The 24,723-nt window shown below is 32.6% G+C and overlaps 3 protein-coding genes across 3 annotated transcripts; all 3 read left to right on the forward strand.

Moving 5' to 3' along the window:
* Positions 1-403: 403 nt before the first annotated feature.
* On the forward strand, positions 404-1,433 carry LOC131841083 (uncharacterized). Its single transcript, XM_059189320.1, has one exon. The coding sequence runs from the start codon at positions 516-518 to the stop codon at positions 1,431-1,433; it is 918 nt and encodes a 305-aa protein (XP_059045303.1). The 5' UTR covers positions 404-515.
* A 12,043-nt stretch (positions 1,434-13,476) lies between these two features.
* Positions 13,477-20,515, forward strand: LOC131841158 (suppressor of cytokine signaling 2-like). Its single transcript, XM_059189417.1, has 4 exons — positions 13,477-14,060; positions 15,658-15,950; positions 18,220-18,365; positions 18,827-20,515. The coding sequence occupies exons 1-4, from the start codon at positions 13,985-13,987 to the stop codon at positions 19,152-19,154; spliced, it is 843 nt and encodes a 280-aa protein (XP_059045400.1). The 5' UTR covers positions 13,477-13,984; the 3' UTR covers positions 19,155-20,515.
* Positions 20,516-22,329: 1,814 nt separating this feature from the next.
* On the forward strand, positions 22,330-23,981 carry LOC131841125 (uncharacterized). Its single transcript, XM_059189373.1, has one exon. It carries the CDS (start codon positions 22,434-22,436, stop codon positions 23,775-23,777), a length of 1,344 nt encoding a protein of 447 aa, XP_059045356.1. The 5' UTR covers positions 22,330-22,433; the 3' UTR covers positions 23,778-23,981.
* The last annotated feature ends 742 nt before the right edge of the window (positions 23,982-24,723 follow it).

Raw genomic sequence — 24,723 nt, forward strand, 5'->3', positions numbered from 1 at the left:
AGAATTTTACACATCATTCACGTATTTTACGACGAAATTTGTCATCATCATCTCAGGTAGTATCGTCATCATCATCATCTTGTCTTTCATTGATACCATTATCTGCAGAAGATTTGGCCAAGGCTGAAGAAGATATATTGCGTAAGAGTCAAATGGAATCCTTTCCTGAAGAGCTAGAAGCACTGAAAAGGCAAGTTCCCCTCAAGGCTCATAGCCGTTTAAGAAGATTATCCCCATTTTTAGATCCGCGGGGTGTCATCCGTTTACAAGGCAGAGTCGGAGCTTCTGATATTCCAGATTCTACAAAGTGGCCTTACATTCTCGATGGCCGTAACTACACCGTACGTCTTTTGATTTCATTTTACCATTGTCGAGCTGCTCATGCCCAACCAAATCTCGTCATCAATGAATTGCAACAAAGATACTGGATACTTCATCTAAGGAGTTCTCTTCGTGCCATTGTCCATCGATGTCCGAGATGTATTCTTCTGAAGTCTAAACCTTTAAATCCGCCTATGGGCGACCTACCAGCGGAGAGATTAGCCCATCATCGTCGTCCATTTACTTTCATTGGATTGGATTATATGGGACCGATGTTGGTGACAGTCGGAAGAAGAAAGGAGAAGAGATACGTTGCCTTGTTCACCTGCTTAACGTCAAGGGCCATTCATTTAGAGGTCGCAGCTTCTCTATCCACCGACAGCGCCCTTATGTGTCTTAAGCGTTTTATAAGCAGAAGAGGGACCCCAGATAAGATATATTCGGACAACGGAACGGCATTCGTTGGCTCTAACAACATACTAAAAGCGATGAGCGAAGAAGGAGCTAATACAGGGATAACATGGTCTTTTATTCCACCTGCAGCTCCTCATATGGGAGGCGCCTGGGAGCGTCTAGTGCGGTCTGTAAAGACAGCGTTGAAAGTTATTCTGCGTGATCGTGCTCCCAGAGATGAAGTGCTTCATACAGCCTTAATTGAAGTTGAAGCGTTAGTAAACAGCCGGCCTCTCACTCACGTTCCTTTAGATCCCTCTTCACCCGCTCTCACACCATTCCACTTCATTTTAGGTGAATCATCTCCATATCACCCGGTTCCGGTTATTTTGGATGAGAGTGATTTTCTCGGAAGAAGTGATTGGCGGAAGGCTCAATGTTTAGCCGACATGTTTTGGTCTCGCTGGGTTAAGGAGTATTTACCAACACTGATTCCGAGAAGATCCCCTGGCCAAAACCGCGAACAAACAGTGACCGTAGGAGATATGGTCCTTATTGTGGACCCTTCGCTACCACGAGGTACGTGGCCTTTAGGTCGGATAGCCACCGTATTTCCGGGCCGTGATGGTATAGTTAGGGTAGCGGAGGTAAGCACCTCTGGAGGCATACTCCGACGGCCACTGAAAAGGCTGGTCAAGTTGCCAGTAGATTTTCAGTAGGATGTGACTATGTCACAGGAGGGTGGGATGTTACTGGCAGCTTGTCTATCATTCTTTTTATAAATTTTATATTTTTATATCTATTTTTATACGTCACTTTTGACTATAATATATTGTTTTGTTTACTTCTTGCTGTGAGCCCTTTTGGGAAGAATACACATTTTTGCTAATATTTGGATTTTATTAAAATAGTAGTTGTGTTCCCGCTCCAGTAACAGTCATGATGCTACGATGATGCATGATGGTGATGATGCTGCATGGTGGTGATGATGCTACGGATAGTTAAAATATATTCAGTACAATGATACAATACAATTTTTTCATTTTTAAGTCTACCATTCAATTTTGACAACACTTTCAGTTAAGAACTAATAAGAAATTAACTGTTGTGGTTTTTAGTTTAATATGAAAGCATTATTAAACATTATCTAATTTATTAGTTTTATATGACTAATATTTATTGAAAATCCCGTACTTACCATGAACAGCTCTATGCACTTTATCATTTAAATAATTATTTATTGGCAGCTACCCTGCCCAGCTTCGCACGGATGTACGTGCCTTATACATATAAACCTTCCTCTTGAATCACTCTATCTACTGCTAAAAACTGCATTAAAATCCGTTGTGTAATTTAAAAGATCTAAGAGAAGAAACAGCGAAAGCGACTTCATATTATAAACTGAAAAAAATGTAATAAATTAATTAAACTTTTACATTTATAAAAAGGCAGTTCCAGAATATTCTTTGGCATGTTATTGTAAATTTTAATATACATTACCATAATTATGTTACAATACACATTCAAGCACACTTCAGTATAAGTTATGCAGCTCAAAAGAGTGCAATTTATTCTTGGAAAGATAAGATCGTTTGTCACGACACGACTCTGAGAATAACATTTTAAAGCAAAAGGATTAAATTGTTAAACCGAATTAATACCTATTTACTTACGTTTTTCATTTGAAATGAAAGATAGCACACGTAAATTACAATGGAATTCACAATTAAATGAAAATTTAATTAGTAAATAAACAAATGGTTTGATAAGAATATACTTGAAAATTAAAGAACATTAACCGTTAATTAAATAATTATTATAATTTTGTTTAGATATAGTAAAGAGGTATTTATTCCTTTTAAGTACTAATATAACAAACTACATATATACATACTATTTACTACATTTATACAGTATGTATATAATACCTACTATTTATATGAGTAATACCTATATTTATCGAAAGAAACTGAATCCGCATTAACTTATTTATAAGTTTTATAATATCGTAAATGCGACAATAAAAGCAATGTAATGATATATACATATATAATTTCTAAAATAACAACGAAAGAGTTCAAATTTTGTAAGTTTATGCACTTATGAGTAATCTCCAGGACTACTGCATAAGTATTTGATTTATTTCTTTATTTTATGGACATCATTTGAGCATAATCAGATACCTACTGAATTATGCTGAATATTGTAGGGAGGGAGGTCTAATGACCTCAGAATGCTAATACGTTAAACTGTATATTATAATAGTATAGAATGACAATACAATGTTACATAGAACAATAAATATATATTGAACATGAAAAATACTGTAGACTATATTTAGATATTTTTCCTACCTTTGTGTTAATATTGTTACTCAATTATTGTTAAATTCGAAACAATACATTATTGTTGCGTATAAATTTTAACTGTAGTAAATCAGTTTCAGCTCAGAGATAAAAAAAAATATATTGTAAGCAATTCCGTGAATAATCCCTTCCCCCCTAATCTATGTTATTAAGTAAGTTTATACGCGCAGCCTTCTAAAGTTAATTAAATGCGCTATAAAAATAAATATAATACTTCCCAGTAGCAATTTCGAATACTCGGAAAAGCCTATAAATATATATTTTATCTATATTGTAAGTATACCTACCGATTGTCATCAATCATAAGTATGCTTTGTTGTCATTTACTACTAACCGACAATGGAAATGATAATTATAGATAAATTTGATAAGACCATGTGAATATCAATGCAATTTTATCATTGAATGCAACAATATAATAATACTAATTAGTGTCATTCGTAGTTAAACGATTAGTTATTTTTTTGTAAATTCGGACTATAAATAGGAACATAATATATTTAACTAAAAATTAGACTTGAACGCAGCCAAATTAAGCAAAAGTTATTTTGGGTCTCACGACTCAATAAACGTTGTGGTTATCGTGAAACCATTAAATATTAGAAGAATATTTTACTTGTTTTTTGACTGTAAAAAACTACGTACATTTTTTAAGGATGTCGAACACAGCCAAATGTAGCAAAAGTTATTTTGGTTCTAGATTCAATAAACTGTATGGTTATCGTGAAACTAACCACTAAACAAATATTAGAAGAATGTTTACTTCTTTTTTATCTGTCAAATTACTATGTAGTTACATATCTTAATACAACACTATGTTCATATTAATGGACTTGGAAAACTGCACTACGGGTATACTGCAATACGTCATTATTATTATTGGAAAACTGCAATACGTTATGATACGACTCCCATTTCAGAGAACTAAGATGCACTTTATTTGTAATTTTACTGCCCAATCGGACCCAGTAACGAAACAATAAGCTTGCTTAAATAGCCAAAGCTAATCATAGTATCTAAAGTAAGCTACTTGTGATTTGAAATAGGTGAGATGGAGGCACCCGCCCAGACGACATTTTACGGTCTACCTCCGTGATATCTGTGGTGATACTAAACTATATAGAAATACATATTTACCTACTTATTTAACCAGTACTTTATGCACGGTATTTTTTTTATGGCTAAACTACAAGCATTGTTAGTTTAGTATGTATGTTCGACAGTTCGCCGGCACTGTCCGCAGCACGCCCTTGTCTTGTACCAAATTCCTAGAATACGACTTGAACTCGTATGAACCATGCACAATTCAGAAAATAAAAACCATTGCTGATAAATAGTTATTTATTATTAAAAGCATTACTACGAAAATAGATAAAGTGTACAGTGCTATTGTCGACAATGAAACAAAGATTGTACCCTACACGAGCGTATAATATCTTTTACTTAGGTAAGTATGTAAATGGTATGTTTTACTAATATTATAAAGAAGAAAGTTTGTGAGTATGGATCGATGTTTGTTAATCTTTCATGTAAAAACTACTGAACGGAATTTAATGGAAAATTTTGCACTAATATAGCATATACGTCAGAATGACACATAGGATATAATTTAAAAAGATAATATGAAAATTGGATGAAATATAATGATAAATGTCAAGTAAGTGTGCTGCAGACGAGGTTACGCGGGTCAACTAGCTAGTTAGTCATAAATAATTTATGTTCGCATTATAATGTACATTATAGGCGCTACATAGGCTAGCATAAACGCAATTCATAATAATTATATGTACTAATATTATAAAGAGGTAAAGTGATTTAGAGGTCTAGTTATTCCAAGTATTCTCTGCTATTATTGATACAACTTTGAAAATTCTTTTAGTATTAATAGCCATTTATTGAGGAAGGCTATAAGCTAGATACTATGATTATTTTGCAAAAACGGGAAAATGTGACGCTGTTGCAAGGGTCAGACAGTAATCTAAATATATATAATTCAAAGACTGACTGACTGACATAGTGATCTATCAACGCACAGACCAAACCACTGGACGGATCGGGCTGAAATTTGGCATGCAGGTAGATGTTACGACGTAGGCATTCGCTAAGAAAGGATTTTTAATTTATTAATTAATTCTACCCCCAAGGGTATAAAATAGGGGATGAAAGTTTGTATGAAACATTGTCAATTTTAAATCGATCGGGCTGAGATTTTGCATGCATAAAGCTACTATGACGCAGGTATCCCCTAAGAAAGGATTTCGATAAATTCCACCCTTACATACGACATACGGATACATTAACGCGAGCGAAGCCACAGGCAAAAGCTAGTTTTATTATAATTCTCATTATTTTTTTTATAATGGGCAGAAATAATAAATATAATAAAGAAGTTTTATTGTGATATAGACGTAATATGTTAATCTAACAAAATCAGTAGGATAACAAAAACAAATTACGTATTATATTTTCATTTTCTTTATACATATATTATCGTAACAATAGGTGATATGTGTGTTTTATTATTTGTATGATATGCATTGTATGAGTATATAACGTGCTAAGTGTTCGCGGAATGACGCGTTTACTCGGAACCACTGACATTATTTACACTTTAAATATTCTTGTAAAACTATGTAGAAACAATAATATTTGGTGAGGTGCATGTAAGTAGGTAGCAGGTTACTAAAAACGACTTCGAATGACACCTGCCAGTCTGTCTATGAAATATACTAAACAATTTTTATTTTTTCTTTATCAATTTTTATACAGTTCTTATTTTATTAACGTAACAATACAAAATAACAATTGATATGTCGTTTAGAATAAGGCAACGTGTTCCTGTAATATATATAATAAGACATTTTTTTCTACATTTTACAAAGTTATATAAAATGTAAAATTTTGTATTTTCTTGTAATATTTTTTTTAAAAACCAACAGCCAAATAATACTATATATAGTAACAATTAATATAATGTTTAGAGTAAGGGCAATAAAACATCACAATATATTTATGATATTTCTGTATCTCTTTTAATGCAAAGGTGCTGTAAATGTACCTTCACGACTTTGAAACTATATGGGGTAAACAGAGATAGATTCGACGTCACGGTAACCGCAACACTTGTTGTACCCATAATTCGTTCATATTGAATATAACGTAGAAGAAATGAGACTACCGTCTCTCGTATAAAGTTAGTTTGTTATCGATATATTACTGGAGAGTTAGAATTACAAAAATTTACAAACAAAATTTTTTGGTATCGCGCAGATTTGAAGGCGCGACCCGACCTCTCTGACTAAGTCGGTGTACTAAACTGCTAATCTAAATATATATAACTCAATGGTGACTGACGTAGTGATCTATCAATGCACAGCCCAAACCACTGGACGGATCGGGCTGAAATTTGGCATGCAGGTAGATGTTATGACGTAGGCATTCGCTAAGAAAGGACTTTGATTAATTCTATCCCCAAGAGGATAAAATAGGGGAAAAAGTTTGTATGAAACTTTGGCAATTTTAAACCGATCGGGCTGAGACTTTGCGCATACAAACTATGACGTAGGCATCCCTTAAGAAAGGATTTTGATAAATTCCACCCCTAAGGGGATAAAATAGGGAATTAAAGTTTGTATAAATCTTCTTAGATTTTCGACTGATTGAACTAAAATTAAAGATTGGAGCTACTATGACGAAGACGTTCGCTTAAATAGCATTAAGACGAACAAAATAATTTTTACTTCTTTAGGCTACTTATATTTTAGAAAAATAAAGTTAAATTCCACGCGGACGAAGTCGCGGGAACAGCTAGTTATGTATAAAAATAATCGCAGTATAAATTGTAATTAATACTATTTAAAATAACGAGAACAGCCTTAAGGAATTATTCTCTTATACAATGAAATAATGATTTCTAAGTAAAAATGTATTAGTAATCAATAGTCTGTTCACGACACACGTCTCTCTGTCTCTGTCTATCTAACAAGGTATTTTCTACATGAGTAGATAGATAGACATACATAATGTATTTTAGATTTAACTTTGTTATCTGATACGTAATTGCTTTTACACGTACATACAATGCCACCTGTTGCCTCTGACGTAATACGGAATTCAGTCTAATTTATATAGCTTAGTATTCATGAATCAGTTGGATATTTTATCTATGTATTTTTTTATGGATGATAATGGTATGGTGCAACTGCCTGCGCTAACGGTTTACGCTGGCGGGCCACCAGTGGAGGATGATAAGATTAACATTAGGTCAGGTCAGTTAGCCCATCGTGACAATTTCACCAGAAATTTATCATGATGGTTTCCAGGGGGGACCGCGTGGAGGTCAACCTGACATGGTACATTGCTTGTGATGGGGGTCATAAGTCCACATTACTAACAATCCCCATCCCCCTTTATTTTTTTATTATCTCAGTTAAATAAAGTTGGCGTTACACCTATCGTACCTAGAGGTAGGCGCAGGCCACATGGCACTTGGTGGAACAATATTAAGAAGCAGATGGACCAGGACAACCTTACTACTCAGACAACCCAGGACAGAGTTCTCTAGCGCAGATGTACAGTGAGACCCGACCCCAGATTAACTGGGAACATGGGATGGACAGAGAGAGCGTAACACCTATTTTACTAATAAGTATCCATTAGCAAGCTCCTCTCACGTTTTAGTTTGTTTGTTTGTTTTAGTTGAAATCATCCAGACCTATACAAACAATCATACTCATGAATACAAATGTTTGCACCGTACGAGGAATGGAACCTGCGACCATCGGAAATTAACGCTAAACCGCTAGACCAACGAGACCGTCAATTACATAATTAATATTGAGGCGCGCATAGTTGCGTTATAAATTACTAGCTGTGTCCGTGGTTTCACCAGCATAAATTTGATAGCCTATGTATGTACATACATACAAAACACACATACACCACGCATTCTTCAAACTATTTAATCACATACGAATACATAGAAAGCATGACTAGTACATAACTATTGAACGTGCCAATAGAGTTTCGCATAAAACATAATCCGCACGGTTTCTATGTAAATGTTTACTCAGATCCTACTCTTCAAAAGAGATACCGAGAACAACGGTATTCAATGCTAAAACGAAATCGGAGTGTGCCAACTTCCTAGAAATGCTTTGAGTTTGACCTCACTAAAAATTGGACATATTGATTCAACAGTCGCCATAGATGTCTAGCTGACACGGAACTCTTGTACCGTTAAAAATTACTGTTGTAATCACATTACGGTCGGGAATTACGATAAATATTTTTTGAGCATAGATTTCAATTATAATTGCTGGTAGGGTTGCCAAATTACCGGGACATTATGTTACATTTTATTATACTAATAAATATAAAATAAAGTCGCTGTCGCTGTTGCTGTGTCTCCGTCCCTATGTATGCTTAAATCTTTAAAACTTCGCAGCGGATATTGAAGCGGTTTTTTTAAATAAATAGAGTGATTCTAGAAGAAGTTTTATATATATAATACATGTACACCCGGGCGAAGCCGGAGCTAGTAGGTAGTAATTAGTATAGTTTTGATCTCGGTTTGTTCTACACTATAACACGCATGTATTATACATATAAACTTTCCTCTTGAATCACATTAATATATATATTTTATAACTAGAATAGAAATAGAATAATAAATAAAGATAAAATAATTAGTTATATTATAACTATATATTTATATAGTTGTTTAATTACTATTATTACTAAACTACGGCACACTAAAATGTGAAGTAAATAATATATAGGTATATATTATTATTTACTTCACATTTTTTTTAATATAAATTCATTTAGAAACTGATATAACTCAAAAAGGACTGCGCAAGTAAAACGTTTTTCTCGGTCTTAGCAGGCATGATTAACTATTTTTTTTAGGATTCCTTGACTTGAAATAAAAATTAAAGTCTGATGCAACGTGAGATTATATTACTATGTAGAGAATGTAGGGTTGCGTGGGCCCTTTCTATGCATAACTCGTTTCAACTGAAAAAACATTGTTGATTTAAAACATGTTCTTTTAATTTATGTATCTCATTCATCTAAAATACGTTCAACGTTATAGGTCTCATACCTATTACAGATTTATACCTATTTTTTATTGTATTGTTCTTAAGAATCTTAGTTTCTTATTAACAAAAATACGTACATATATGTGATAAAATTATATCAATGTAGGTATACGTGTCTTTGATAATGATAACAAAAAGTCATTTTTTGAATCCAACCTAATAGTATAAGTATAAATATAAATGTGTATTTGGCTATGTGTAAGGTAACACATTATTATTATTATATTTATTAGTATTATGCGGACATAGGCTATCTTTTATCTCATAAAATAATATGATTGAGGATGAAAGTCTCGAAACAGCTACTAACGCATTAAAAAAACTTTATTATGAAGTACCTATTACGAAAATAATTCGTTTGTTTCTTTTTTTGCACTGAATAACGAAATCCATGTAAGTCATTCACGTTATATAGCGTACTAAATAAAGGAGATTTATATATTTGTCTATGAAACCATTCACACGAATTCAACACGCAGCTGCGTATTGCGAACGGAATAGTGAAGTTTGTGTAGTTCACAAGCGATCTAGTTCGGTAGAGCACTCCCAAAGACGAACTACGCAAATTTGTTCGCAGATCTTTCGCTCTTTAGTTTGTTTCATAAAACGCAAAACGTCTTGCTATAAAAACAAGAACGCACACTCGCGCGGGATAATAATTCATATATAGTAATTATCTGTATATTTATATATGTTATTACATTTATATGCACACTGTATTTTTGTAAAGTTAAATAAATAAATAATACTAATAGACGTGGAAGTTGACTAGCCATTCTCTGAATCGAGTGGGATGCGAACTAAAAGAATGAACTGGAGAGAGAGCTGCGAACTAAATTGAACGATTATGCTCAAGACTATAACGCACCAACGACAGCCGGCAGATGGTTGTGAAAGCTGCGCTGGCTCAGGTAAGGGATTCCGAGAACGCCGAATATAATCGCAATACGGGGAAGTGCCTCTCGCGTCGCACGCGGACACCTGCGTGCCTTCTACGCTACCATGTTTAGGGCAGCCATTAATACCAGAAATCAATACCGGACTTTTTCTCAATTATAATTTTGAAGAATTAAAAAAGATTTATTTATATATTATGCACACTGTACAAAAAGTAACAGTACATTTGTTGGATTAATACATATTTAAAAAATATGACAGTGCAAAGTGCAGCAGCACTTTTTTTCGGGTTACTCTAATGCTGCTACAGCTTCTCCGGGCGATAAGGGCGAGTGCAGATGGCACTTCAAACCGGAAGGACTTATGGAGCGGCTGAAGGCCAACTCTCGCCTGGGTCATCACGGTACCTACGAAGTAATCAGTAAAGTCAATCTCGTTTAACATTATTTGTTAAACCTTTATTGACTTTTTTGGAGTTATCATTGCTACTTAAGGCCAACGGTTTACAATTGCCACTACAGGACAGTCCTGTAGAATGCGAAACGCATGGTCGCTTTAGTCGTGTTGAAATTCTGCCATGAGTTTAGTTAGACATCACGTCCCAACTCCAAATTCCGTCTGATTGTCTTCCACGTTATCAACTATGTGTGTAATGCTAAGAAAAACGTGAATCACTTTTCACGCGTATGCATTGTAGGTAGGTATAACGCTTATTCATTTTGTGAAAGTAAATATGTAGTAGATTTTGTACAAAGTCGATTGCGCGGGTACGGGCCGGAATTTGGTTGCTCTTCTAATTACATAAAAAACAGCAATCTCATACAGACAGTTACGTCAAAAATAATGACTTTTTGCCTTTCCCTGAAATGGGAAAAACCGAACAAAATATAAACTTTTTTTATTTATCCTTATAGGAAAGGCAAAGAGTCTAAGCCCATACAGCCTTTGCTTGGTTTATGTTTCGTGATATTTTAGGAAAGTCGGAATAGTGCGCGAGACATTCAAATCCTTATAAATGAATAGACACTTTAATAGGTACGTTACGTCAAGAAAATCACTTTATTAATATAATTTTTCTAACTACCCAAATTCTTTATTAATTTTAATACTTTTTTTAATTAGAGAAATGATTTACCAATGAAGATTTTGATAATTGTATTTATTTGGAATGTTAGAATTAATCATTGATTTCTATATAATCGGTGACTTCAAAAGTGGATGTATGATTCGATAGTTGTTTACAACAATTTGATAACTTAATATGTTATGATAAAACAAAACCCTTGTTAAGTACTACATTACTGACCATTTTGTCACCTAATAACCTAATATCCTGCTTACAATTAAAAGGTTTTATTTGCACACTATTATTCACAATATTCACAAATATTTTGTGAAAATTGTGTATAAATATTTAATAATTTTTTTATTGTTATGGCTCGGCACAAAATGCATTCGGCAAAGATAAGTTTGGGAAACTTTACAATGTACTTAGTTTTCTTCTGAGTTTAAAAATAAACTATTATATTCTTTAACGTTACTCCATTAAGAATGTATACATTTAAATACGTAATGTCTAACGTAGTTTACTAGCAAATCAAACAATATATTTATGAAGCCGTTATACTTAAGTAGGTAGGAATTCTTATAGTTTAGGATTAATTTCGTGTATATTTTAAATTTACTACCCACGTAGCTTATTACTGTATAACCACAGATAAGATAATATTTCATAGTATAACTAATGGTAACCAGAGTTGCTAACCTTAAAAATTTTAAATATCTGATAAATACTTGTATAATAGTATAATTGGGCATTCTAACAGTATAGTATTTTTATTACAATTTGTACAAACTCGTTCAGAGTTGAATATACTCTTGTTGAAGTTAAAAAATCTCATATTTGTACGAGTATCCTCGGACGGTTGGCATCCCATGTCGTGATTAGTGACGTTTACGTTATTTAATAACAGATATATCTTATCACTATTGAAGTAGTTACTAAGGCGATAATCATATAGGCATAGACATAGATAATAAATCGTTAACGAACCGTGTCTCTATATTTAATATATAAAATATGTACACGTTAAAACGTGTACCATGGTAAAAAAATATAAGTATTTTTCTAAATGAAAGTATGTTTTAAATACAAGTGTGTTTGTACACGATAATCTAAAAATCTCTTTATTAGTCAGAGAAGACAGAAAAATAACGTTATACTAATAAAAAATTGTATTATAATAATTAAAACATGTAATAACAGAGTCCGTGCGATCAACATAATGGAAACTAACTATGGAAATATTTTATACAGATTTTCCTTTGTTTTACAATTACATATTAAAAAGCTTTTGAACGGTACGTTTACGCTATAGTTGAAAAATATATAGCAACATTACTATTACTATTATTACACAGAATACAATTATGGATTTTTCCAGATACCTAATTATTCAAAATGTACTTTATATATCTATTTCAAATAATCACATTATTTATTAGTTTAACAACTGATTGCCGATATCAAAACGAAAAAATATTGGTACTTACAAATTTCTAGGATTCTGATAAGAGCAGATAATTCTTGGATATAGGTGTTTTTAAAATCCAGGTACTTAGTGATTTTCTGAATAGTACCATTATAGGAAATCTTATCTGTGAACCGATAACTTAATTCTCATATGAATGCAACGCGTTATTAGTTTTCGCGGTAACGTTTTATACTTTTACATGATTACATAGAATCTAGATAATATTATCTTATGTACGTACTTACCTACCATATGCTATTATTAGGTTATGGATGCGTTCACATTCTGTTGCATAATGCTAATGATGTAGCTCTTTTTACTAATAATTATCTGATCCAGACAAGGAAAAGTAAAAGGTTAATCTATATATATAATATTTGGCGAATATTAATCGGCTAATGTAAACGTATTAGAGTAGCTGGATATATTGAATTAAAAAAAATACATATGTTAAAAATATTAATGTATTGATTTTCAGTTCATTTTTTACGTTGTTTTAATAGCCAAAAGAAGGGTGCGATAACGCAACTTAATCGATTATTTTATCATCATATTATAACTTTTCGTTATATTTCAAACTTTCTATGTTACCAACATGTTAATCACACCGTCATCAAATTTATTTATAAAACCGACTTTATATTGAAGAACAAAATTTCTTGTTGGTATAACTGGTTGATTATTGTGAATGAATTCTCAGAAGTTAGTGAATGTTCAAGTTTTATATGCGATTTTAGCCTCATCTCGTCAGTACAGTTGTCCTCGTTCGAATCCCCTCTTCTGTCGAGTGTGCAAGAAGCGCCAGAGATCACAACGCTCAACAGACGTTCAAATCAATTTACAAACAGCGCAGCACAACGTGTCGCTAGTCGCGAGTGAGCAGTGCGTACGTAGTGGTTGACGCAGAAATAATATCGCTTTGCTCTGTCCGTTCATTATTGCTGCTCAAGCGTTCATTCCGTTTTGAAACGTTCAAGCACTCGCTTGTGTCGTAATGTGGTATTTAATTCACTTAGTTGTTATTTAAAGTCTCGTTACTATTGTTATTTTTACTCTGTGCTTTTTAAGTGACATTGCATTAAAAAAAAGTTATTAGTTTCCTTCTTGTGTATTTTTAAGTGGATTATGAGAATAATATTGTACAATCTTCAGCAATTTTAATGAAACTTACTCAATATCGTTATTATCATAGGAAGTATAATTATAGGACAAAACTTTGCATTCGTGTACAACCAATAATGTGTTCATAAATACGACCAATCTGAAGTTTAGTTGAGTGTGTAAATTACGAATTGTGGCCTTCTGAGAATTGGCTGTTGGGTTGCACAACGGCTCAGCATAGTGGAACTGTGAATACTGTGAAAAGCAAATGTGCGTGGTACAAATAATAGAGTCGAAAAAAATTCCTTTCAATATGACGTTGGCTGCGAGGTTATCTCCTCATAGTAAGTTTATTTTTTAGTTACAAGCAATATAAATCGTTATCAATATTTTAATATGCTTTAAGTTTTAATAATTGAACTAAAAAAAATTCAGTTTAATTATGCATTCATTATGTTTACAATTGATACTGGTAATAATTGGGGCTTTATTTATATTAAGTATTATTTAATAATAATAATAATAATAAAGACATTTATTCAGCATTACAGTATTCTTAGATGCTATCTATCTTAAATACTATACAATTTAAAAGCTAAAAGCTAAAACATAGTAGTAACGCTGAATGTGACTCTGTATTATGTTCATTTATACTGCAGTATATATATTTCACATGCTGATTTTCAGTGGGGTATATATGACTGCATATATATATATATATGCTGAGTTTCAGTTATTTAACTAAGTACTTATATAAATGAATTTAACTATTAATTATTTTAACCTATAGAATTACATTAAATTAAAGTAATTCTATAGGTTATTATATATAAATAGGAACTAGTTTATAGTTAAAATATGGTTTCTGTATTATGTTCTTTTTCAAAATTAAACTATTCATTTCATATTCCTATTTTAAATTAGAAGATATTTCTTAAAAAATATATTTTTTATATATCTTGTTTCCTGTTTTTTTTTAAACCAAGTTCTGAATATATTCCTGCAAGAGACATGTGTCATAAAGTTTAAATTTATATATTATCATTACGTACATATGTTTATTATATGCATGTTGTATGTTAATCACTATATGAAGACCCTGTGGTACATTAATTAATAATAATAATAATCTCAGGACAATTCACACAGCGCCATCTAGTCCCAAACTAAGCTAGCTAAAGCTTGTGTTGTGGGTACTAGACAACTGATACAAATACATTTTTTATATATTTGTATTATTATTAATATATTTTTTTTTCTGTAAATACATACATATTATACATAAAAAACACCCAGACCGATACAAACAATTCTACTCATGAATACAAATGTTTGTGCCATGTGAGGAATCGAACCTGCAACCATCGGACGTAAAGCATTGTGCTAAACCATTAGACCTCCGAGGTCAAGGTACAATTGATGTTAACCATGTATATACTTGAGCAGTACCACATACCACATCATGTGACTTGTGGTACTTTCTATGCGTTGCCATTCACATGGTCTGAGATGTCATGTAATTTCACTGTTCAAAGTAAACATAGCAGCTATTTGGCAGCTGATGTGTAACTAAAACCAACATTAACTTTCAGAAATCTACTAGGGGTTTAACTTTAAGGTTGTTTTTCCTATAATATAGTTATTTTAATCTGTATTAGTGTAGGATATAAGGTTATATTATTTGTTAAATAACTATTCCATTTATTGTTCTTATGATGATAGAAATGCTTTTTGAATGAGTTATTAAAAAGAGAGAATTATTAAAAAAAAAATCCATTGAATTTCTTGAAAATTTTTCTCAATTTAATCTGTATACTGAACTGGATAAAAATGAATGAAAAAATATTTATTTAAGCATTTGAATAAAAAATGTTACTTGTCTGAATAACTATTGCTTGATTGATAATATATGTACTAAAATTACATTTTCTCCCATTTCAGATCCATGTCTAAATGTGGGTGTACCAGGGGTCGGCATTGCCGCCAGCTGTCCAACCTGCAGGAACGAGTTCTTGCTGAACTTGACCCCCATCTCCGGCAAGTGGCCGACACACCATCACTCTCCAGCTACCTCACCATTCACCACTCGCCCAGTATACTTGCCACACTCGCCGCTGTACGCCAACCCATGTTCACCATTCTACCTGCGACAATACAAAGACGGTATCCGGATAAAAGACACATTTGATGTGCTGAACCTATCAGGATGGTATTACGAGGATTTAGATTTACAGGTATGTTTATTATATAATTTTTTAAAAGTAGCCTGAACATAGTACAATATCAATGTAGTTATCGGATATTAACATCAGCTGATGCTATGGCTAGCGCAACCTAGTCAAAAGTCAGTAGAGGTAAATATCCTATTTACTATACCAAGAGATAATAATAATTATAATAATCTCAGGACAATTCACACAGCGCCATCTTGACCCAAGTTAAGCTAGCTAAAGCTTGTGTAATGGGTACTAGACAACTGATACATATACATAGATATCTTTTTTTGTAAATACATACATATTATACATAGAAAACACCCAGACCGATACAAACAATCATACTCATGAATACAAATGTTTGTGCCGTGCGAGGAATCGAATCCGCGACCAACGGTCGTAAAGCGATGCACTAGACCGCTGGACCACCAAGGTCGTCAATGTAAAAATCTTATTTACTGTGCCACAAGTTTCTATCCCCTAAGTATATCATTTATTTATTCATGGCTTGCCTTAAATATGGTACAATGTAGGTTGGCTTTAAAATTGTCTCTCACATTTAAGCATCACTGACTTGCAACAGCTAACATTATTAATCATAAATTTATTAGTCACGAAAAAGTTCTGCAAGCCCTTCCCCAAGGTTTGAGGTGACTTTTATTCTCGCCAACTTATATATCTAAGGCATGTATGAACGGCATGACAGAATTATAAATTCGTATGTATGTATACATAAAACTATTAGACAGTATATATGTTCACTCCTACATTGTTATAATATATCTATAGCAACAACATTCGCGTTTAACGTCAGTTATCTATCTGAGAATGTTATATTTTCTAAAATAGCACAAGACTTGTTTATGAATGCCTATCAATCACTTTGTTATTTAATGCGAAAAAACATTGAACTACGATATGACCTCAGACATTAGCCAGCGTTCTAGGAAGAAATTCCTCCAACAAGCAAGTTGTAAATCATTACTAATCCTATGTTTTATCATAAAAGAGACTGACAAATTGAGTTATAAAAACTTCGACTGACAAAGTTAAATCTTTAGTAATCTTGTTTTATTATGAAAAAGACTGACAAATTCTTGAGTTCTAAAAACTTTGACTGCTAAGAAATCTATAAATGAATAAGCTTATCCACAGATCCCAAGGATGTACTAAGATTAAGGTAGTTAATACATTAAACTATAGAAATCATTACGCAATTCTCTATACATAAAAAATTAACAAAATGCTTATACAGCTCTCATGGAAATCTTAACATCGAGATGTAGCATAAAATTATTAAAACTAACTGACACCATCTAGTGGTGCAGTTGTAAAACTAAAAAAAGATACAAATATTATCTCCTATAATTGTACAATAAAGCACTTCTTTAAGAAATGTTGTACTGAATCTGAAGGTTAAAATCTATTTTTACAAAATTGTCTGTAAGAATATTTTCCTTGTTCCCATAATTTATTATAAGTTATTTAATATGTCATGACTACTCATTGAATAATTATGGACTATGACTGATATTGTTTTCTGAATCTAAATATAACAACTAAGATTACAGTCCTCTTTTCTAGATAAATAACATGTTTCAATAATTTCCAAGTATGTGATTATGCCCAATCATTACGACTGGGATGACATCATTAATGACAGAGGCCAGAAATGGGTTTTTAAATATATATATAGTCAACTTTGCATTTAGTAATGAATCTGGTACTATTAAGTACATTTATTATCGCCATTTTTAAATGTATCTTAAATATTTGCCTTTAATATTTTATATAAAATGGAACATAAGTTTTAGATAATGCATTTGGGAACCAGCCACTTAATATTGTCTATATAGATTAGTTTTGAATAGTACACCAACATGAAAGTCATGTAGATTAATTGTAAAACTAAAATGACAAAAAAAAACAGAATTGGCAAACAGAAAATATACTTTGAACTTTCATATGAATGGTAAAGTGACCGCACCATGTAAGGTTGAAAAATTATTTATATTTTCCTTTCACATCTATAAATTTCTTGAGGTTTCATCATGAGTTCACCAATTTCGGTTGGGTGTATACTCTTTGCAAATAATATTTTTTATTAATTAGATGCTAAAACCTGTAGTACTGCGACCAGCATAGATCTATTGTGCTTGCCTTTTTTCAAAGTAGTGTAGTGTAGTACTAGGTAGTGAACCTAGTCCCGTCTGGGACAAGAATTTAATAATACTCTTAGGCGCGATGGTTATACTGTTTACTAATGTATCATTTTCTATCTTTCCAGGGTGCCCAGAATTTACTGAAGGATGCAAGCATAGGCGCATTCCTAATACGGCGGTCTGGTGATAAGAATTTTATTTTCTCCCTCTCAGTACAAACGGACCGAGGGCCCACGTCGGTTCGGATACATTTTGAAGATGGATTCTTTAGGTGAGCTTCTTTTACCTTTTATTTGTATTCTAAATTATTAAGAAACCAAACCATTTAAATATATACTTAATATCAAATAATTAAGGTGTATGCAGTGGTTCGGACATCCCTAATTGTTGTATGTTGGGATGTAGAGACAGCTTATTTAATTTTAATACTTCTCTGATTGAGAAGTGCCTGTTAAATTCGTTACTAAATTATAATTTTAAATACACATTGTGTGTGTATGTCAGAATAATGTTTATTTTTTTCACCTTTTAAATCAGTTTTGTATTGTGGAACAATATGTTTATTAATTCATAATTGAATAGAGATACATTGGAATAAGTACCATTGTCCCGTGATAAATAACTACTTCATGCATTTAAAAAATAAAGTTAATTTATGTGACATAATTGAAATAGTATGTGCAATTTAAATATATTTCTTATTTTATTAATGTTAGCTTATTTTTATTACAGGTTAGACTGTGACACATCATTAGTTAAATATATGCCGCGGTTTAGATGCGTGGTCGAGATGGTGCAGCACTACATACTCATCGGGGAGAAGGGCGCCGCCGGCACTGTGTGGGTCAACCGGGAAGGCTGTCCCCATTCGCCCGTCCTACTTACAAGCCCCTTCAGAAAGAACCCACCAAGTTTAAAAGAAGCCGCCCGGCTCGCCATACACAAATCTTTAGACTCGAACCCCTTGAAGCCAAAACTGTGGTCTGCCCCTAAACACAGGTTATTACCGTTGCCCCCTACATTAATAGACTATCTCGGCAAATATCCATACTCGATCTAACACTAGGATCTGTGTAATTTATTTAGTCAATAGCATCTAATATTGAATGATGTTTATAGTATATGAAATTGAGAGAGAAAATAATGTGTTGAAGGGCGTATAATTGAATAATAGATATATTGTGAGCAACGTACGCCCGTTATCATAATGCTGTATTTTGTTTGTACAAATGCATTGTATGTAATCTGTGTCTAGTACAGGATGCTAGTGTAAAGGGCTGGACCTTTTATTTTTAATAGCAAACTAACAAACTATTAATTTATAATAATGAACTGTATTATTTATAAGTATTCAATATGGGACTCAACTATGGTATTTAGTGGAATTTTTACGCAAATTATTATTTCTTTTATAAGTCAAATCTGTGTCTGTATATAGAGATTTGTGCAAATAATGCAAGACTGATCATGAATGTCTAATTGTAAAACTGTTTTACTGTCGCGTGTTGTTCCTTTCTTGTGGCCAGTATGTACAAAGTACGACGGACCTGTGGCACTTTGTATGCGCAGCCCTACAATAATGCAGCCCGCACTTAACTACTGATATTGTTATTTTAGTAAATTGTTCACTAATGCCTAATCTTGTCCATCGTGTTAAGAAATCATCACATTATTTTATATAATTATATTTCTATTAATTTATTTATTGGCTAAGAGTAGATTTACTTGTTCACTAAAGCATAAAAGCTGATATTTTATCTTTGTTCCTACGTTTCTGTTAAGTCCTACATCCATTGACATCTGTTTTGTGTAACGATATACGGCACCGACTGTACTAAATCTGCTAGTTTTTAATTAAAACTTAGTGCCATCAAACATTAACTACAAATCTGAATTTGCAGCAGCAATTTATTATCCAATGGAAGTATTTTTGAGGCTGAAGATGTATATAATTCTTGTTTTTGTTTTCTATTTATTTCATTATCGTAGTTAAGTAAATGAATGATGTCGGCAGGTTGAAACCATGTAATGGTTATTCGGTATACTATATCGTCGTAAAGTAGAAGGCAGGTTTGGCTAGTGATGTTCACTAATGTAGAATTAATTAACTGTACCTTAATAATCTCAATTAGAACGTATTTAGGTTTCACCATCATTGTATAGGTGTCAATATTTACATCCACATAAATTATTTAATCGGCGTTATGCACGAGGCAACTGTCAAATTCAGGAGATTTTCTCGCTGAACATAGAAAATGAATGTTATTTAATTTAAACAAGATTATTTTTATACAATTTTGTAAGGGGAAGCACCAACTACCTAAATAAGTGTGACATAATAGAAGGAAACTCGTGTTTCGATGTTTATAGAAATAATGTATAAAAAGAACTGCAAATAATTTATTATAAAAAAATATACATTCTGTCTTAAAAGATTTCGTTTTATTTAATACTAGTGGTCTGCCCTGGCTTCGTTGGGCCGTTCATAACTTTGTGAGTTTTGTGTATATTATAAAATACATAGCTTATGTATGTGCGGGTGTGTATACATGAATTATGTAAGTCATTCTGGAATAATGCACCAATTCAAGCAGCGAAATAATATATCAATTGGTGTTCTTGTTCCGAAGTTAAGTAAACTTCGGAACAAGAACATCAATTGATATATTCTCAACAAAATTCTACTCTCTTATAGTTGACAAATTCGACGAAAATTATGGATAATGTACCTAAATATAATGGTTGTAGTTGTGGGCTCGTACCTTACATTCGCAGTTATTCGTCTTACTACCATTATAATAATAATACAATACTCAAAACATACGATATAAATTTATGCACACAGATGAAAGTATATTAAATTACATTCGGTTCTATGAAAATATTGTCGCTATCTTGTACTCTGAATCGCTGGTATCTACATTTCATATATGTAACCAGCTATTCCCGCGAATTCGTCCGCGTGGAATTTCTCTTCTTTTTATTTTTCTTCTGTAAATCAATCTAAGTTAATTAGATAACAGCAGTACAAATGTGTAATATTAGACTTCCGACCATCAAGCTACCCTCCTTTGACGGAAATAACCAAATAGACTAAAGATCCTTCGAATCTCTCAAAATGGAATTTAACTTTATTTTTCTAACAATAAAGTCCCGTTATATGGTAGTACACAAAAAGTTACAATCATTTCAGAGATTTGATCAGCTTTGAATTTTTACGTAGTCCTAGCCATAAAAAGTCAATTAAACTTGAAAGTCAAAATCGGTCCAGTCATTATTCATGGATAGCAAAACAACTACAATTAGTAAATACAAAGATTTGTAACGCATACAATTATCAGTCTTCCTTCGTATCTTTTCGCCAAACAAAATAAAAACAAAATTAATATTCTTTGTAGAAAAACTAATATACCGATTTTATGGTTTAAAACGTGCAGTTTAATGTTGTAAGTTGAATTCAAGAAATCTTGCGTAAATTCATTTCAAGTAAAAGTAGACTGTTTAGTAATCCCAAATATTAAAATAAATTGCCAAGTGTATTAAGATGTTGCCTAAATACTTAATTATGCCTATAATCCTATACGTCGACGATTAACAATTATTATATTTTTTATAATATAAGGATATAAGTTTATTAACGGTATTGTACAAAAGTATATACTGACGGGACACTAGTGGAGGGTTATGAAATGAGGATGAAATCAGGATCCAAGCAGACCACCCATCGTGATGAATTAAACAAAATAGCAACCTCGTGGAGGTCAACCTGTCATGAATTTGCCAGCAATAGGGTCGCTAGTCCGCTTTACTAACAATTAGAAGGAGAGTTCCTCCCTCTGATGTTAAACCACATAATATTTGCAATATCTGTCAATAATCATATAGTAATAATTATCTTCAAAACAACATCTCAAGTATTATATTTTCTTTGAGTTCTAACCACAGAACACCAATATCCTTCTAACGAAGTAAAAATAATCTTATTTTTTATTTCATGGGTTGCTAACTTCAATATAGAGAATTTCTTTTTTGAGGGGAAAAGAATTACCCCGCGTATAGTATTCACAGATTATATTAAAAAATAAAGTAATTCCTCGACTAATAATATTAAAGTAATTTTATTTTTTGGTTGGTATCGTATTATTGGTTAATGCTCTTTTAATAGTTTTACAATTATCTGGCGAGACAAATTGGGTAAATATTTTTAAAATAGGGTAACACTCATTATTGATTCAACCAAATATTATATATTTTTCTTGCCGACATTATAAAATATTTCTTAAAATACGCTTACAATCCAAAGGATGTGACTGTTAATAACTATTAACATCTATACGCCATGTCTGCAAATGGAAACGGCGGTAATTATGCACCGCTGAAACAGATTTTATCGGAGTCCGACTCGGAAGATGATCATAGGTTGGAAAATAATGTTCATATGAAAACAACGGACAGCTGTAACAATTTAGACTTTAACAGCGGTCTGCAGTCCTCAAAGAATTACAGTATGAGTGATATGGACGAGTTTAACACTAATCTTAATACAGTTGAAAGCACAATGGACAACGTAAGTTTCTTGCAGTCGGATGCCTCTAATAAAATGTCATTCCCGCGTTGCTGCGCCTTCATCACGTCAATACTCGTTTGTATTTTTACTGTAGTTATATTTCTGTGGGGTATTCCTTGCTCCGAAGTCGGTGAATGCGCGCGTGAGGAGTGGCAGGACAAAACTACTAGTTGGGAATTGCCGTACGACGAAATCGAATTGTCAGGCGCCGTGCAAGTTGTAGAAGGTGCTATAGCGAACACAAAGAATTTAATATTCATATACCGCGGCAACCATATGAAGCAGGAAAATGGCAACAATGACAATGTGAATGGTGTATTGCTTATAGTCGGGAACTCTGGTAAAGTTGGTTGGTACACAAGAGAGAATAGAATCCCTACAGAAATTAAATGTCATATTTTAGATGTTAATCGTGACGGTCAGATGGACTGCTTGGTTTCTGGATCTGAGGGCTTGCTTGCAGCATTGAATCCTTTGTCAGGGACTTATTACTGGTATATTCACAAACATGGGAAAGTGTTCAGTAATATAGCTGCAATAGATTTCCCCACTCTTGTAAAGGATATGGATAGAGACAAAGTAACAGATCTTCTAACAGTTGCAACTGTTTATCCGAACACAAATCACAACTCATTGTTAATGATCTCTGGTGCAACGGGAAATATAATTGGAGAGCCAGTAACTATGGATGATTGCTTATCTGTCAAGTTACTCTCTGAATCTGAAACAGTTCATTTGAACTTACCTTATCTCTGCAAGAACAGTACCACTGAAGCTGTAAGGTTATTATCACTTCGTACAATCAACAGAAAAGCATTTAAATCAGATCAGACTGTGAATCATACCGTAGCAGCTTCAATCACAAAGAAACTTAATCTTAGCTTGAAGAAAAATATTGGTAACACAAGGCACATGTTCACAAACGGTCCTGGGAGACTTATAGTGGAAAATTCTGGTGAATGTCCATATTCATGTCGTGTTACATTAAAATTATTGCTCGACAGAAATGGCACAACCAATGTCAGTTGGCAGTACTCTGCTAACCATGTGTTTGCTATGAAACCTAGCAGCTTTGCATTTGCAAATTCCATTCGTGGATTTGTTTTAAAATTATGACAGTGGAACAGTGCACACTTGGCTAAAGGTGCACTGAAAATTGATGAAGTCAAATATAATGTACAAAATCAAAGCCCAAAGAATTACGATATATTTTACTATAGGCCTACTATAAATGTAGCATCTATATCTTCCTTTATAAAATATGCAAATTTTACAGCTCATGATATATCAGAAAGGATTGTTCTGGTGTCATTTGATAAAATGCAAACACACAATGTTAATGTAAGTCAGACTGATATTCTTCAAATATGTGTAAGAGGGCCTATAAATAGTGATGTACCTCTGCCTATATGTCAGCCTGACTTAACATATCAGGAGCAGTCATTAATGATTGCCGACCTGGATGGAGATCAGTCTCATGAATTAATCTCATATTATAGTACATTCATTGCTCCAGAGTCATACAGTCCCAAAAATGCAAATCCTGTTGATAACTGGCGGCTGACATCTATAGTCAGAGTTATTCGTTTGGAATCTGAGTTGCCAAAATTATTTGTTTCTGATACATAATCTCATAGTTTTCCAATCATATTTAGTTTATAGCTTCTATTTGATATTTGCCAAATGGCTACTTTCATGTATGGAGTTTATGAAGAGTGATAATTTTGTCTAGTCACAATTATTCATATTAGTATTGTAATAAATTAATTTATATAATTATAAGTTTAAAGGGTTCATTCAACTTTTGAGCATTTAAAATAGAGGTAACCTTGGAATCTTTGCTCTAAGGATTTTAGTAAATTATTTCTTACTGAGAATATGATATGGCTGACTAATATTTGTTATAGTTTAATTGTAACTTTTTATGATATCTAAAAGCAAATATTTTTAATAAATACTAGTTTTAATCACTCATATTATATCGAGATATCGAATTTGGTTTAATCCTGTGATTTATTATTTTTCTACTTTGTCATTCTAAGAAAAATGTGGCAAATGTTTT

The sequence above is a fragment of the Achroia grisella genome, unplaced genomic scaffold (assembly GCF_030625045.1).
Source record: "Achroia grisella isolate CSIRO2021 unplaced genomic scaffold, CSIRO_AGI_Agris_v1 utg1573, whole genome shotgun sequence".
Classification (NCBI taxonomy): domain Eukaryota; kingdom Metazoa; phylum Arthropoda; class Insecta; order Lepidoptera; family Pyralidae; genus Achroia; species Achroia grisella.

Bases quoted from the DNA above. Each gene is read 5' to 3' on its own strand.
- LOC131841083 (XM_059189320.1), top strand. From the start codon at position 516: ATGGGCGACCTACCAGCGGAGAGATTAGCCCATCATCGTCGTCCATTT.
- LOC131841158 (XM_059189417.1), top strand. From the start codon at position 13,985: ATGTGCGTGGTACAAATAATAGAGTCGAAAAAAATTCCTTTCAATATG. The intron at 14,061-15,657 runs GTAAGTTTATTT...CTCCCATTTCAG, and splicing joins TGCGAGGTTATCTCCTCATA to ATCCATGTCTAAATGTGGGT. The intron at 15,951-18,219 runs GTATGTTTATTA...CTATCTTTCCAG, and splicing joins ACGAGGATTTAGATTTACAG to GGTGCCCAGAATTTACTGAA.
- LOC131841125 (XM_059189373.1), top strand. From the start codon at position 22,434: ATGTCTGCAAATGGAAACGGCGGTAATTATGCACCGCTGAAACAGATT.